The 15,595-nt window shown below is 40.0% G+C and overlaps 1 protein-coding gene across 13 annotated transcripts in view; it reads right to left on the reverse strand.

The window, feature by feature from the left end:
• Positions 1–15,595, reverse strand: part of obscnb (obscurin, cytoskeletal calmodulin and titin-interacting RhoGEF b) — a 68,430-nt gene that overhangs the window by 11,584 nt on the left and 41,251 nt on the right. For 7 of the 13 annotated variants that reach the window (XM_061732393.1, XM_061732392.1, XM_061732394.1 and 4 more), the window contains 21 exons: positions 14,071–14,337; positions 13,424–13,702; positions 12,237–12,494; positions 11,758–12,024; positions 11,369–11,641; positions 9,602–9,868; positions 9,155–9,430; positions 8,623–8,895; positions 7,156–7,446; positions 4,673–5,992; positions 4,214–4,495; positions 3,725–3,806; positions 3,490–3,614; positions 3,208–3,405; positions 3,045–3,077; positions 2,842–2,940; positions 2,492–2,710; positions 2,270–2,303; positions 2,094–2,146; positions 1,855–1,953; positions 451–507 (listed from right to left, as the gene is read on the reverse strand). In XM_061732393.1, the coding sequence (XP_061588377.1) occupies positions 451–507; positions 1,855–1,953; positions 2,094–2,146; positions 2,270–2,303; positions 2,492–2,710; positions 2,842–2,940; positions 3,045–3,077; positions 3,208–3,405; positions 3,490–3,614; positions 3,725–3,806; positions 4,214–4,495; positions 4,673–5,992; positions 7,156–7,446; positions 8,623–8,895; positions 9,155–9,430; positions 9,602–9,868; positions 11,369–11,641; positions 11,758–12,024; positions 12,237–12,494; positions 13,424–13,702; positions 14,071–14,337 (5,052 nt within the window). Of the gene's footprint in view, positions 1–450; positions 508–1,854; positions 1,954–2,093; positions 2,147–2,269; positions 2,304–2,491; positions 2,711–2,841; positions 2,941–3,044; positions 3,078–3,207; positions 3,406–3,489; positions 3,615–3,724; positions 3,807–4,213; positions 4,496–4,672; positions 5,993–7,155; positions 7,447–8,622; positions 8,896–9,154; positions 9,431–9,601; positions 9,869–11,368; positions 11,642–11,757; positions 12,025–12,236; positions 12,495–13,423; positions 13,703–14,070; positions 14,338–15,230; positions 15,501–15,595 lie in introns of all 13 variants that reach the window. The other 6 variants (XM_061732388.1, XM_061732389.1, XM_061732395.1 and 3 more) reach the window with 6 other exon arrangements.

Below are 15,595 nucleotides of genomic sequence, written 5' to 3' on the forward strand. Positions count from 1 at the left end.
TACATTGTTTAAGGATTTAGTTCAAAGTCAGAACATAAGTAAAGAAACAACAAAAAGACAAATCTAAATAATTGCATCTGTAAGCTTCCTTCTCTGTTAGTAGCAACATGCAGGTAAACATAGCACTTATTTTTTGATTTCTCCTCATACATGTCTGTCAGTGAGCAGGTATTCCAGCTTAAAGGTTACACTCCCTACGCCACTGTAAAATACTTGTTTCACAAGAGAAACTCTAGCTATATACAGTATATGGGGGGAGTAAAACCATGAAAAAAAGAATGTTTTAACTAAAATGAACAAAGGATAGGAAGGAAATGGCTATCAGTTCACTTTTAAAAGAAATGCACTACTTTTTTTAACTTTTGTTTTCAGCCATTAACTCTATACTAAAACATTATCTCAAGGAGAATAAGGGTATTAATGTGAAGCTGATGCACTTGGGATACATACTGGTAGTTTTGGGCCAAGATTTCATCCACTGGAGCACTTCATGATTCTGTAAACTGTCTGAATAACAAATCAGTGATTGGATGAGCATTTAATTGGTGGGATTGATAAAGTGATGGGTGTAAATGTGGTTAAGAAATTACATCTATGTCAAAACATGAGAGCCCTTAATTTAATAATGACTGTATATAAGTAAACTGAAGCATGGAGGGAAAAAAGCATTAAAAGAGCTGAAAAGGGAACAATCCACTGTCAGGTTTGGTGTCAACTCTAAATTAGTTTGTTGCCAAGTCTTTTTCCAATTCATGTCTGATTCAATTCAAAATACTTAATTAATCCCCAAATGGAAATGAATGAATGAATTGAATATTTTTTTAACCCCACAAACCTTTCTGTTGATGCATTCAGATTCAAAGAAAAAATTCTAAATCCATGAATAGTTAATATGAATTTACTGAATACAACCAAACCTGAACAAATAGTGAATTGTTTTTAGAGTTTCAGCAGTTTTTGCAATTGCACACAGCAAAAACAGCCATAAGAGAGGGAATAGGGACACGGAAACATACAGGTGTTTATTCCATGAACAGATGACACCGTAAGTCAGATCTAGAAAAGTATGTATGTGCATAAAAAAAAATCCTCCACATACATCCACGCACAAAAGAGTAGCGTTATTCAGGCTTTTGCAAGTGTGTACAATTTGATGAAGAGTGACATTTAAAAAGATAACCATTTGTGAGCTTGGCTTTATGAATCTGGAAAAATAATCAATTCAAATATATATATACTGTATATATACACCTTGTGGACATACACAAGTGAAAATTCAAGCATTATATGTACGATATCTCAGCTGATTTAAGAGACACAGGGTTTCTTAAATAAGCTGAAGGTGAAGGTGAAGGTGTCAACACGGAAATCATTTGGTATAATGTTTAGCTGGAATGAAAACCTGCATTTTTTTATGGGTAAGTAGCTTTAGCTGACTAAAAACTCAGACTAGGAAAGCATAATCTTGTCAATTAGCCTGCTCCATTCATGGTGATTACAAAAATTATACATTTCTCTTTTAATACAACAATACATAAATTAATCTTCCTGATACAGACGATGTGGAACTAAAACATTTTCCTTTGTGTTCTTGTTTATATTTCATCTTATTTCTCTAATCTAATTAACATCAACAGACTAAAACTAGAAGATATATATATATATATATATATATATATATATATATATATATATATATATATATATATATATATATATATATATATATATATATATATATATGCAAGTTTGGATATATATATATATACAAGTGAAAGAAGTCTGTAAGTCATTTTTATTGAGTTAAAGATAGTGAACTTACTTTAAACAGGACAGACTACAGCCAATACTGACCTTGCGTGATCTTTGCTGAGACCATTTCAGTGATCTGAGAAGTGAGTTTCATGAGGAATTCTTCTGTGCCCACTTCACCTAGGTAGGGTAGTTTGCCCTCTTAAGATGTACACAAAAAGGAAGGAACATCACAAATATTACAGTATTTGTTACCCAAATATAATACCATAGAGTAGATAAAAATGTTAGAGAATATTCAAAAATAGTCATTCTTAGTCATTCTTTTTTTCTTTTTTTACCTTTCCCTCTGCTAGTCTCCTCTTCTGGAGGACTAACTGTAATGCCAAGTACCCTGAAAATATTACATTTACAAATTGTTCCAATTTTCTTGAACATATTCACATTAAAATGTAATACAAATGCAATGTCATGTAATCTTTTGAAAACTATTTCAAATCTTTATTTTCAAACTTACTCTGAAGGTTTGGTCTCTTTCTTCGGTTGTGGCACTGAGGAAAAAGTGGGACAAACACACACGCACATTTGCTCATGGTTATTTAGAAAACTAGGCACCATTGAACAAGTTTCTTTTAGATTGATAAATTCTATATTTAGTTTGACTTATATTATTTATTGTATGATGTATTAGCTGATCATTCCATTTTAGTACCCCGTGAAGTGCATATGTTTTGCTTACTGTCGTCCACTTCGAGGTGAGCGGTGCAGATGGACTGCCCTGCTTTATTTGTGGCGATACAAGTGTAGATGCCAGAATACACTGAGCTAACGTCCATCAAGATGAGGCTGTGCTGGCGCCCAGAGCTCGCTATTTTGTAGCCCTTAGTTTCAGGCTTGATCCACAAGACATCCTCTGCTGATTTCTCCTTCAGCCAGGAGACCATGGGAGTAGGAGAGCCTGAAAGAGTGGACATGATGATGGAGAAGTAGCGATAAATGCTGCATGAGGGAAAGCCTGAGACCTCGATGGGCCCTGATGCTGTTGGGATGCAAAACTATATTTGATAATAGTGTTTCAACATAACAAACCTTCAACTTTGACAGACAGGGTGATGCTTGTTCCCTGTTTTACTTTTCTGTTGCAGAACTTCTCAAGGAAGCGCGGTGGGACCAGGGGTTCCTTGGAGTCTTCGCAAAAACAGTGCAAAGAAATACCAGAAATGTTTAAAAACACAGTTTACCCATGTAAGTGCCTGTACTTTGACCAATTTGTGAGATGAATATCTAGTTACCTTTTTTGTCTTGTGGCATAATCTCTCCTGGATCTATTAACAAATATAGGCATTATTTTATTTTGTTATCTTAAATTTCAAGATATTATACATTTTGTTTTTGATTTTTTTACAGTACATGAGTTCAAGTCTATAGTCTACTATGAAATACTTGCATACTTACTTAAAACTATTAGTCGAGCAGAGGAGTAAGCAGACCCGGCTGCATTGCTGATGTAAGCAGAGTATTCCCCCATATCCTCTCTCTTCACCTCCAGGATCTCCAACCCATGAACATCTCGTTCTGTCAATAACAGAATCCTTTCTGATCCTCGCAGTGGGTGACCATCTTTGAACCAGTATACTCTGGGTGTGGGAAAACCTGGAAAACAAAAATATAGAAGGAATGTCTTTCTTGAATCTTGTGAATTGTTATTTGAAATTTGAGCTATACTGATAAACTTACCCTTTAATCTGAGGTGCATCTTTGCAATCGGTGAACCTGGACATACGTGAACATCATGAAGCTCGTCCACAACTTGAGGGAGTTGATCATCTTCAGTTACCGACTCAAAGGTCTCGGTATCCCTGCTAGAAGAGAATTAAACAGCTTATAAACATAAACAGTTAATGTCATTGTTTTGCAAATTTTAAATAAGCCAATTAATATGTTAAATATCTATAAAATATTGCGTATTCACCTGGAAGCGTAGCCTTTGGCACTGACATAGGAGGATGTCTCAGTGGCGTCAACAGCAGTGTCATAATCTGAGCTGCAAGACACTTTGAGAGGATTTAAGTATGTTATTATACAATGAAAACTTGGACAATGCGTGTGCTTGTGACTTTACTTTAATAGTCTTGCATTTTACAATGTTTTTTCATTGCAGGAGAAAAAAGTTTGCCACTGGGATGATTTTAGAAGATGCAGATTTAGGGTTACGACTTTCAAGTGCTACAAACTCGTTCTCAGGAACTTGCTCCAAATATATATGCAGAATATGAGAAAAGCTAAAGATGAAGCAACATTAAATGTATCATCATTATTATTGCTTTTATAGTTCATACAATTTTACTTATATGAAGAAATAAGAGAAAAGTATGATGAGGAGCATTTGCCTTGACTGAAAACACATGTATTCAAACAAAAAGCAGTGTTTTTGCATACGTGTGCATGTAAATTCACTTACTGTCAACCCTGAGTTCAGCTTTAGTGGCAGCAATCCCGCTGCTGTTTTCAGCTGTGCAGCGATAGACGCCCATGTCAGTGGGTAACACAGCGGTGATGATGAGCTGGTGGCAGCCCTCCTGGTCCTCATTGATCATGTAGTGGTCATTCTCCTCCAGCAGTTTGCCATCCTTGTACCAGCGAATGGTGGGCGGTGGCTTGGCGATCACAACGCAGTCGAAGCTGACGGGATACCCGTCTGGAACGTCCTGACTTTGTATCTCTGTCAGGAAAACTGGGGCAGCTGGGAAACAAGAGAAAAACATAGTTTGATGGCTATAAAATATAATTAATCAAATCATTTCTGAGTTTCTGAAAAAAACGAAATTGCACTGTGCACAATGATATTGATAATTTTGAAAGTTTCTAATAAAAAAACAATTGCTGAATGATTATACCAGCAGAACCATGAACTTCTTACCTGCAGCTCCAGCCATGAAAGCAGGACCCTGTTGATCTTGTGTGGGGGTTTGTGTACCATCTTGGATGTATCCCAACTTTTTAATACGAAGCTCCACTTTGTGAGCCCCTGCTGCGATGATGTTGGTCTCCACGGGGACCCCGTGGATTGTAAACATCTCCTGGAATCTCTTAGAGGCCACTTCAGCCTGGGTTCGTGAATCAAAGCGAATGTAGATGTAGTTTTCATCCTCGCGGTAAGACTGAGGATCTGTAGAACGAAGGTCTCCTTCATCTGCGCTAACAAACGGTTCTTCCTGGACATCTGGCGGCAGGCGTGTGTGCAGCAGCCGCCTGAGGCGTCTGCTCGCCTGTCTCAGAGAGTCGTCCATCTCACTGCCAGAGCTCTCCGGTTCACTGTCTGCACTGTAGCCCACTGTGAGCGGCCGCCGGCCTGACGATTCTCTCACTTCTCTCACTGTTCCCACTGTCACCTTAGAACTGTGGGAAGCTACTCCAAACTTGTTGGTGACCTCACATGTGTAAACCCCAGTGTCCTTTGTGGTGATCCCAGTAATGACCAGAGAGCAGGTGCCATCATTGTAGATATCGATATGATGGTGCTTGCCATCCATCACCGGTTCCCCATCTTTCAACCAGCGCACTTTGTCAGGTTTACCTTCTGTTATACATTCAAGGTGTATGGTGTCATTAGGTGCTTTGGTTTGGTCTTTGAAAACATCTTTGAAGACAGGGCGCATATCCTTGCGAGCTTTGTAACCCTTGAAGGCGGCTTGAATCTTAATGACGGCACCTGTAAGCTCTGTCTCTTCTTCTTTGGTGACATCCATAGCGCTGGTGTTCGACAAAGACACCTGTGTTTCTTCTTTTTGCTGAACTACAGTTGTTTTTACTTCAGTTTTCTGCACTGTCTGCTCTGTCATCTGGAAATGTGCAAAGAACCTGTCAGTAGCTAGAGTCTCTTCCTCAGAGGATGCTGTGACGGAGGTGTTACTACTCTTTTTGAGGAAAGCCACAAGCGATGAGCCCCCAGAAACAGTCTCTTCCTCCGACTTGATGGACTGGCTGGATTCTGCCTCCTTTTTCAACATAATGACCTGTTCCTTCTCAGCTGATTTTGTTTCCACTTTCTCAGATGATATGAGCTCTTTCTTCTCTTTCTTACCATCAACCTCAGGTTGTTCACAAATGGAGTCCAGGGTGGGTTCTCTACTCATGCGCCGTTTCTTGGCCGATGCTTCCCACAGCTCATGGAGATCACCTTCTACGGCAGCTTCGGGAGGTAGACTCGGTTGTCCCATTGTTTCTGCTGCTTTTGCATCTACAGATGTGACCACAAGGCAGTTACAATTAATGTTCACAAAGTACAATCTGTGCTTAGATGTTCAATGATCTGAGAAAGGGTTGGAAGATTATCGTTCATACTGACTTGTAAACTTTATTTATGCTACACTTGTGTCTAAGCATGGTTGATTAATAACAACTATTGCACTTTTGAATCTTTCCTGGTGGACCTTATAGTTTACTCAAGATATTCAAGGAGCACAATTAGGGCTGGGCCATAATATACCTTTCACAGTAATACCGGTACAATGTCTGGCAATGATAAGAAAATGAAATATCACGATAGAATATGGGTAAATCGCGCATGCGCAGTGGGTTTGTTTTCATAGACTCATACGCACATGGCGGAAAAAACATGGTGGCGACGGAGAATGAGAAAGGCGAAAGCGAATCGTTGAATGAAACAAATGAACCGGAATTGGTTTGAAAAATGGTCGAACTTCAGTGGTGGAAACTGGTTCGGTTTCCGCCCGTCAGATACCCAACAAATCTTTTGTAGAACATGCAAGCGGGCCATCATGGCGAAGGGAGGAAACACCACAAACCTATTACTCGAAGCACTTGTTGGAGTACAACAAAGCTCTCAAAGCGCGTGAAGAGACGTCCACTTCAACTAGCGCGGTGGTAAGGCCAAAGAAGCTGACAATCGGCGCAGCTTTAAATAGTGCACGCCTTATAACAACCCATTGTTTAGCAAGAGATATGATGTCCAGTCGGAGTGTGGAAATACATTGAATTTTTATGTTGCAAAGCAACTCTTTTTAACTTATGTGGATATTGTACGTGGTTATGCTCAGGATACGTCAGCCCATTTCCACTGGAAATGCCTTTTGGTTAAACTGTCAGCAAGAGATTTGCATTTGCACTATTACATTTTAATATAGCTTTAATGCAAATAAAAAACAGCTGCTTGTACAAGTGAAAACAAATTGTTGGTTTTTGTTTGGACTAATAAAGTTGTAGACTTGTAGAGTTTCAAATATCATGATAATTCATGATATATGAAATGATCCTGATATTTGTGGCCATATTGCCCTGCCCTAAGCACTACCATGGCACATAGGGAGCATTGTGCAAACATTCATAGCAAAATAAGGAAAAAGTACATTATTTTGTTGTCAAAAGTGCATGTCTACTCACCAAGCTGCACAGTTAGAGGCAGTTCAACAGGCTCTCCAATCCCTGCTCTGTTTATGGCTGCCACTCTAAATCTGTAGCCGCTCCCTGAGACCAGATTTTCAACCACATACTCTGTGTTGCACACAGGCTCAGAAAGACACGGGAGCCAGAGTGCACTGTCCACCAGCCGCATTTCCACCCTGTAGCCCATAATAGGACTCCCTCCATCATGGAGAGGAGTAAACCAAGACAGGGCGACAGATACTGGAGTCTTACTGAGGACCTCCGGGTCTTCTGGGGGATCAGGTACAGCTGTAGGTGAGAAAGAAAACAAAATATGTCTTTGATCTCATCTGCACTATATAAAAACAATGTTTTAACGTCAGTTACATCACTGCAAACGTCAGTTACGTCAGTCACTGCAAACGTGAGATGCGTCGCTGCAAACGTCAGTTACTCTATGCAAACATCAGTTACTCTATGCAAACATCAGTTACTCTATGCAAACATTAGTTACGTCGCTGCAAACGTCATTTGCTCTATGCAAACGTCAGTTACGTCAGTCACTGCAAATGAGTTACGTCTATGCAAATGCCAGTTACGTCGCTGCAAACGTCAGTTACTCTATGCAAACGTCAGTTACTCTATGCAAACGTCAGTTACATCGCTGCAAACGTCAGTTACATCGCTGCAAACGTCAGTTACGTCACTGGAAACGTCAGTTACTCTATGCAGACGTCAGTTACGTCACTGCAAACGTCAGTTACTCTATGCAAACGTCAGTTACTCTATGCAAACGTCAGTTACTCTATGCAAACGTCAGTTACTCTATGCAAACGTCAGTTACTCTATGCAAACGTCAGTTACTCTATGCAAACGTCAGTTACATCGCTGCAAACGTCAGTTACATCGCTGCAAACGTCAGTTACATCGCTGCAAACGTCAGTTACATCGCTGCAAACGTCAGTTACATCGCTGCAAACGTCAGTTACATCGCTGCAAACGTCAGTTACGTCACTGGAAACGTCAGTTACTCTATGCAAACGTCAGTTACATCGCTGCAAACGTCAGTTACTCTATGCAAACGTCAGTTACGTCAACAAATGTCAGTTACGTCTATGCAAACATCAGTTATGACGCTGTCGTTGTTAACGCTACCGCTGCTCTTCAACGCCATGTTCATTGTTTGATAGTTTCACACCACGCGCATGTGTCAATTAAATTACGTGACTACTGGGATTAAAGTTCACCTGGCGAAAATCTAATGATGAAAAATAATCGATCTTTAGACATACAAATCGATTTTTAGGAATTCATTTGAGAATCGATTTAGAATCGGAAAATCGATTTTTTTCAACACAGGCCTAATGCAAACGTCAGTTTTAAATACATGAAGTCAGAAGAATTTAAAAAAGAAACAAGAAAAAGCTGGAAACAGCATTATCACTCTATATAAATGCATTATTATGATGTTTTTCAAATACATACTGATGATTGTAAGCTTGGCCAAAGAGAGAGCATCTCTTGCAGCAAAAGTAATTTCCTGCTGGGGCAAGAGAGGGGCCTGCCTCAGGACGAGGCTGAAAGAACTGCCATCAGCCTTCATAGCCCAGAGGTCACCGGGCTTGAGTTCAGCTCCGTTGGCGTACCAGGCCACTTCTGCCGCAGGGACCGGCTCAGTCAGCTTCACGCAAAACTCCACCTTCTCTCCCACTGCAGCCACCCTGTCCTCCAAATCTTTCACGATTTCCAGTTTCCAGGCTGATGACAGCAAAAAAGGACATCTATCATTTTTTTTTCAAATAAGGTTTCAAAATTCAAGGAAGATTTAAACCACAGGTTTAAAGTCTTCTTGTAAAACCCCAAACCAGAAAAAGTTGAGATGATATGGAAAATCCTCCCCTCGAAATAAATAAATAAATGTGCATTGAAAAGACAATAAATAAAGTGTTATACTTGATTTGAATTTTCCATAATGACTCAGCTTTTTCTTAATTGGGGTTGCCTTTAGACGACGCACCTTTGACCGTCAGCTGGGCAGAGCTGGAGGCTGTACCAGCCTTAAAGGTCACTGTACAAGTATCTTTAACGTGTAACTCTTTCAGGAGGAGCAGATGGCGGAGACCACTCTCAAACGACACGAACTCAGCATTAGGGGATTCTTTCAATGGTTTCCCATTAAGAAGCCACTGGAAATCTTTGTTCTCAGGACGAGAAAGGGCACACTCAAAAAGCACTTCACCTCCATCAAAGGTTTCTGCATTCTCCAGGCCTTGAACAATCTGAATGGGTTTGGCTGTTAAAAGAGAGAGGAAAATAAGGAGGAAAAAAGCTATTAATATCACAATTAAGAGGCATAAAAAAAATAAAAATAATGATAAGAAAAAGTACTTCAGAAGTACTGGCGTGACATAGCAGAGGAGACTCCCTAAAGTTTGGTGCTCCATCCATGTGGAGGGATGCTCACCTTCCACATGAAGTGAAGCAACCACACAGGTCCCCTCTGCCTCACAGGAGTATGTGCCCACGTCCTCAGCGGACACACGGCTAATGTACAACCGCGCCACAGTCCAGTCCTGCTCCACTACCACCCTTCGACCATCAGGCTTTAAAGGCTGCCCATCTTTCCGCCACTGAGCTTTGACTGGCCTTGAATACTGACAGATGAACTCAGCCGGTTGGTTTTCAACCGCCTGAAGGTCCTCCATCTCGCTCACCACTTCCACTGCTGGATCTGAGGTTGGGTGGGGGGTCATATGGTCAGGACTTGGCCATGAGATAAGGACATATTTGATTTATGGGCTTTATAACCCCCAAAACGTGTTGAAGTCTTCATCTGTGTATGTTTTTTTATTATTGTTATAATTTTTAATCGATTATACCGTGCAGTTTTCTTTTATGTGATTACCACATTAATTTAGCTGTGTCAACTCTTAGGGGTTAAAAAGTCCAAGATCCAAGGTCCACAATAATAGTTACAAGTAAGAGCGAACTGGTAGTGGCAGCTAATCAAAGGAGGGTGAGATACAGTCAGTGGACAGAATGCCGATGCCAAACTCATGATAGGTGTAGCAGAGTTAGAAGTTTTAATGCTTCAAAGTTATGGGCAGTGCTTTGAGCAAAGGCATAAAGGATGGGTGGAGCAGCACTTTTTTTTTATTTAACAAAATATTTCCCCATTCTGTGGATAAAAAAAAAACCCTGAACCAAACAACTTACACAACATCACTGGAGTCCTTCTGCATATTTTTCCTTGATCCAAACACATCTGAACATAAGGATTCATCATTATTTATGCTACCAGCAGGATATAGCTGAACAACTTGGCATAAAATAATCACAATCATGCTTTTTTTTGGCTTTTTACATTAAATAGTGCCTGGTTAACAATAACAAATGAATATTATGCTTGTTTCCATCTTCTTTTTGTAAACAGACCCCTTATTTCTTCTTACTGCAAAGAACATGAGCAATTTTTTCTCAGCTTGGCGGCAGAGAAGAGAGGGCCGACCGTCAATTCAAGGAGAATGCTGGGAAATCCCCCCACCATTACCTAGATACAACAGTAAGCTTGAGTCTGAAATGGATCGTATTGCACCCCATGAAAACACAACAGTTTTTTCCTTTATTACTGTCGGTTATACAAAAATACAACTTTTTTTTGTTTTGATTAGATGATCTGTGCAAATCTGTTTTAACATTGTTCAACATTGTTCCACAAAATGGGCAAATACTTAGAAAACATCATGTGAGACAAAGAATCTGGAATTTTGTTTTTATCATTTTAGCACTCATAATGCAGCATATGCTGAATACAATTTGCCATCAGATATTCTTGTAGTTTCAGGTTTCAGGTTTTACTGCCACTCTGCTCAACTCTGATGAAATTCAGCTGTGGTGCTGCACCCAGTTGTATGTTTTGATCATATCAAAGCATACAGGATGAAACTTTACTGTTATCACCATTAATTAATTATAAAACAATGTTGCTCATGCATGATGAGATATCGAAATGTATCTGCTATAGCATTCATCTATTAATGAAGATTTTAGAAAACCCTGCAGATTATTGTTGTAATTAATGGGAACAGTCACGCATCTTCTTTGCAAAGCCAGTATTTTCAATGTATGCTGCCTTGACAGCACATTGAATTCAATGCAAGCTATGAATATTCTGTTCATCACACGTCAAATGAAGGCTTTAAAAAGAAAGCAATGCTGCTAAATGCGATACCTTTGACTAAGAGCTTGGCTGCTGAGGATAAACCGCCTGCTTTGAAGGTGACAGTGCCAGAGTCGTCTGTGGCCAGGTTCTTTAAGGTGAGTGTGTGGAGGTAGCCCTGCCCCAGTCCTATCTCGACAAAGGGGCTGCTCTCCAACAAGTTGCCATCCAGCCACCACTGCACCTTACCAAGAGCCCTGCCAGAGAGGTGGCAGGAGAAAGTTGCCCATTCCCCAACAAAGACGTCACTGTTCTTAAGACCCGAAACAACGTAGACTTCTTTCACTGTTGAGTGAAAAATACACACATGTATACACTGAACCTCTCAAAAAAAAAAAAGCTCAATATTAGAAATGCACCAACTCGGCTGACAGAAGATGATATTGTGACTGACAGTGTACCTTGCACTGCTAAAGAAGCTGTAGTGAGCTGGGTTCCTGCATCACAGGTGTAGTAGCCACTGTCCTCAGGATCGAGGTTTCGAATGCAAAGCTGTTGAACGCACCCTTCCCGCTTTATGTCATACTTGTTACTGGGTTGGAGGACAACGCCTCCTTTCCTCCACTCAACACAAACACCTGGTTTAGACAGCTCACAGTGCAAGGTGATATCATCACCTTCTGTGGCATCCTGGTTTTCAAGCTCTTTCTGGAAAAATGCAGGTGCACCTGGTGAGAGTTGAAAATGGAAAGGTTTGGAATAAGATATTGAGACAGCAAGCCTGGTATCCCATGGTGGAGAGGAAGAGAGGAACTTCCATGGAGATTTTCCAGTTTTGTTGTGGCACCAGAGTACGGGTGTGATTGAAGTAAGCGAAGGATGTTCAAGAATAGATTGTGGATAGATTTTTTTTCTTCAAAGAGCAGGTTTTGTTCTTTACCTTCCACAGTCAACGTGACATCACACCGGGCATCTCGAGTTTCACAGGTGTACGTTCCTGAGTCCCCGGGCACCACACTGTGGATCCGAAGTTGATGGGTTGCTTCATTCTTCCTCAGGTCATACTTGAGACCTGCTTGGATCACCTCACTGTTCCTGATCCAGGTGACTGTGCCATTGGGGTCAGAGATGGAGCAGGCAAGAGTGACCGTTTCACCCTCTAAAGCCACAGTGTTGTGAGGTTTCTCTAATATTAGCACTGAAAATATGGGGAAAAAGTAGCATTAATATGCAGTTTTTCCCTTCTGTAATAGATTCATTATTAACTATCTGATGAACTTGACACATGCATATATATAGGCACCGACTTCTGCATAATGCCTTCAAAATAGAAAAAGGAATGCCATACAAATAACATTTAATTAAGTACCGTATTTTCTGGACTATAAGCCGCTACTTTTTTCATAGGTTTTGAACCGTGCGGCTTATACAAAGGTGCAGCTATTCTGTGGATTTTTCTTCCACCACTAGGGGGAGTGCTAACCGGAATTAGAATGAAAACTAAGAAATAAATGCAAAGAAGAATATTCTACTTCTTCTTTAGCAGATAGAAGTAGGTAGAAGCAGATTTCAAACAGATAAACAGATAAATAAATACAGGTTATTTTCTCTTGGTTCTGTCCCGTTTTAATCAGCAAAGTTGCTGACGTGTTAGAAGACACTGTTAGGAAAGGATCCATTTAGGTACAAACATGTACATCATTTACAGTTCTAAATCATTCTGTACATGTAGTAAATATCTAATCTAACAACATAAATATCTGCGGCTTGCATATCTTTTTTTCTAAATAGAGCGGATGCGGCTTATATACAGGTGCGGCTTATAGTCCAGAAAATACGGTAGTTACTTTTAAAGATTAAGTTTACGGTATGTAGCTTTACCTAAGTTCTAAGAGTCAAAATTAACATTTATTTTTGTAGTGCTTGCTTTAGAAAAAGAAGAAACAAAACTCTAAAGGTGGTGATGAAGACGATGATGATGATGACAATGATGATGATGATGACGATGATGATGATGACGATGATGATAAAAATGAGTTGAGTGGTGTTAATCACCATTTGCATAAAAGATGTTGATGGAGACGGTTTTAAGGATAAAAACTCTGATGACCATGTAATCTCCTTTACCTTTGGGTTTCTCTTCCACCAGAAGACAGGCCACAGTCTTCTCCTCTCCCACTACAAAGGCAACATCCCCGGATTCATCTGTGGTCACCATCTTCAGAACCAAGCGGTGCACTCTGCCGTGACTGCTCATTTGATTCAGATCATTATTTTGAAGGAGGTTGTCTGCGAGCCACCACTCCCCATTGGTAACGCCAGAGTGCGACAGCTCAATCTCAAAACAAGCGTCCTGGCCAGTGGTCACAGTTACATCATAGAGCTCTCGAACAATGCGCACGCGCTCTGAGAGTAAACGGGAGGTGAGAGATCAGATCTCAGCAGGTCCCCAAGTAGGCAAGTATCCAAGTGTAATATTTTATATCTCCTTCCTCGAGTTTGATGTCAAGTTTAGAAGATGGATACAAAGTACTGTTCAAGTCTATTAGAGTTTAAGAGTGCAGTTTTTCTGTTTGTACCATAAAAAACTGGCAAATACATGTAAAACAACATTGAAACTTTGAATAAATATCATATAAAATACAAATAAAAAATAAATATATATATATATATATATATATATATATATATATATAGCGTTTGATATAGCGCTTGATCATGAGATGAAGATAAGACAAAAGAGACATGGATGATGAAGATATGCTCCTTTTTACCTTTTACAGCCAGGACAGCGGTGCTTTTCTTGTCTCCTGTGTCGCAGGTATATTTATCGCCATCCTCCATTGTCAGCTTGTGTATAACAAGGATGTGAGTGGAAGCTCTCTGCTGGAAAGAGTATTTCTGCCCTTGCGTGAGTACTTTTGTGCCCTTCAGCCAGGTCACCTTACATTCAGGGCTGGAGGTCTCGCAGGACAGCGAGACTTCACCTCCCTCTGTGGCCTCTTGACTCTCCAGTTCCTTCTTGAATGATACTGGTGCCGCTGCCAGAAAGACCAATTTAAGGGTGTGAAAATTACATTTTTTCTTACAGTTTCAAAGGTGAAGACACCCTCGACAAAACACACTGTATTCAGATGTGACCTTCTTAAAACAGACTGTCACAACTTCACATCGCCATCAAGACTCTTTTCAAACAGAAACTGAAAAGAGACAACTTTAAAGTGTGAGTAAGAAGGTCAGAAAAACACCAGCAATGAAATGAGTCATTGTTTTTGTCCCTGGACAAATAAAATTCATTTAAAAATACAAAATATTTGTTTTTCTAAATGTGCGTATTATGAAAATCATATCAATGCAAGCACACCTTTCAAATCTTTTGTATGATATTATTTTGGTAGCATGACACCAGAAACAGAGGAGCGGACATTTCACTTTGTCTGAAGTGGTTGAAGGTGTTGTGTCAGAAATGACCCAATATACACACTGTACAGTCAGTATAATAAATCCCGAAGGCAGTCACATCTAAGGTTACCGGCATAGCAGCAAGTCAAAAATAAAGAAATATCATGCCTTAAATTACTTGACATGAGCATTCAAGTGAGTCTTGAAAGTGCACAGCACAGAAAACTTGCTGAACAAAGACATTTCAAAAAAACATGTTTTTCAACAAGACCAATGAGTAATTTCAAGCTCAATGAAAGAGAATGGAAATTGCTTACAGAATAAATGCTTATACTCAAGGATCGTGAGGGAATACACAGGAAAGGAAAATGAAAGACAGCTAAACTAAAAGGAAACTATGGTTTTGAGAAGGAATGTGTGACTTAAGGGAGATTATAGAGTAGAAAGGAACATAAGCTGGTTGTTACTTTACAAGTAAGTGACAAATGGCTGATCTAATCCCAAAATATCAAACCCTTAACGTCTTCCTTACCTCTAACTGTCAGAGAAGCAGTGGAATTGTGGTTTCCCACAAAGAAAGCGACCGTTCCCGAGTCGGCTGTGGTGACACCTCTAAGAGTGAGGCTGTGCACCCGACCCTCAGCTTTTATCACGTTCATTTCATTATTCTGCAGTGGGATGTCCTGGAGTTTCCACTGGACCTGAGGCGGGTCCTCATGAGAAAGCAGACACTGGAAGACGACGTCTTCGCCGGCGTATACGACGCAGCTCTCCAAGAATTTCAGTATGCTAAAGTCGACCTCTGTTTGACAGATAAATGCCATCTAAATTCATAAAGTTCAAGTGGTGCAGATTTTGCTCTGCTGTAAAGAATTTTGAAGTGACATTAAAAGCACT

Source organism: Cololabis saira, chromosome 10, assembly GCF_033807715.1.
Source record: "Cololabis saira isolate AMF1-May2022 chromosome 10, fColSai1.1, whole genome shotgun sequence".
In the NCBI taxonomy this organism is placed as follows: domain Eukaryota; kingdom Metazoa; phylum Chordata; class Actinopteri; order Beloniformes; family Belonidae; genus Cololabis; species Cololabis saira.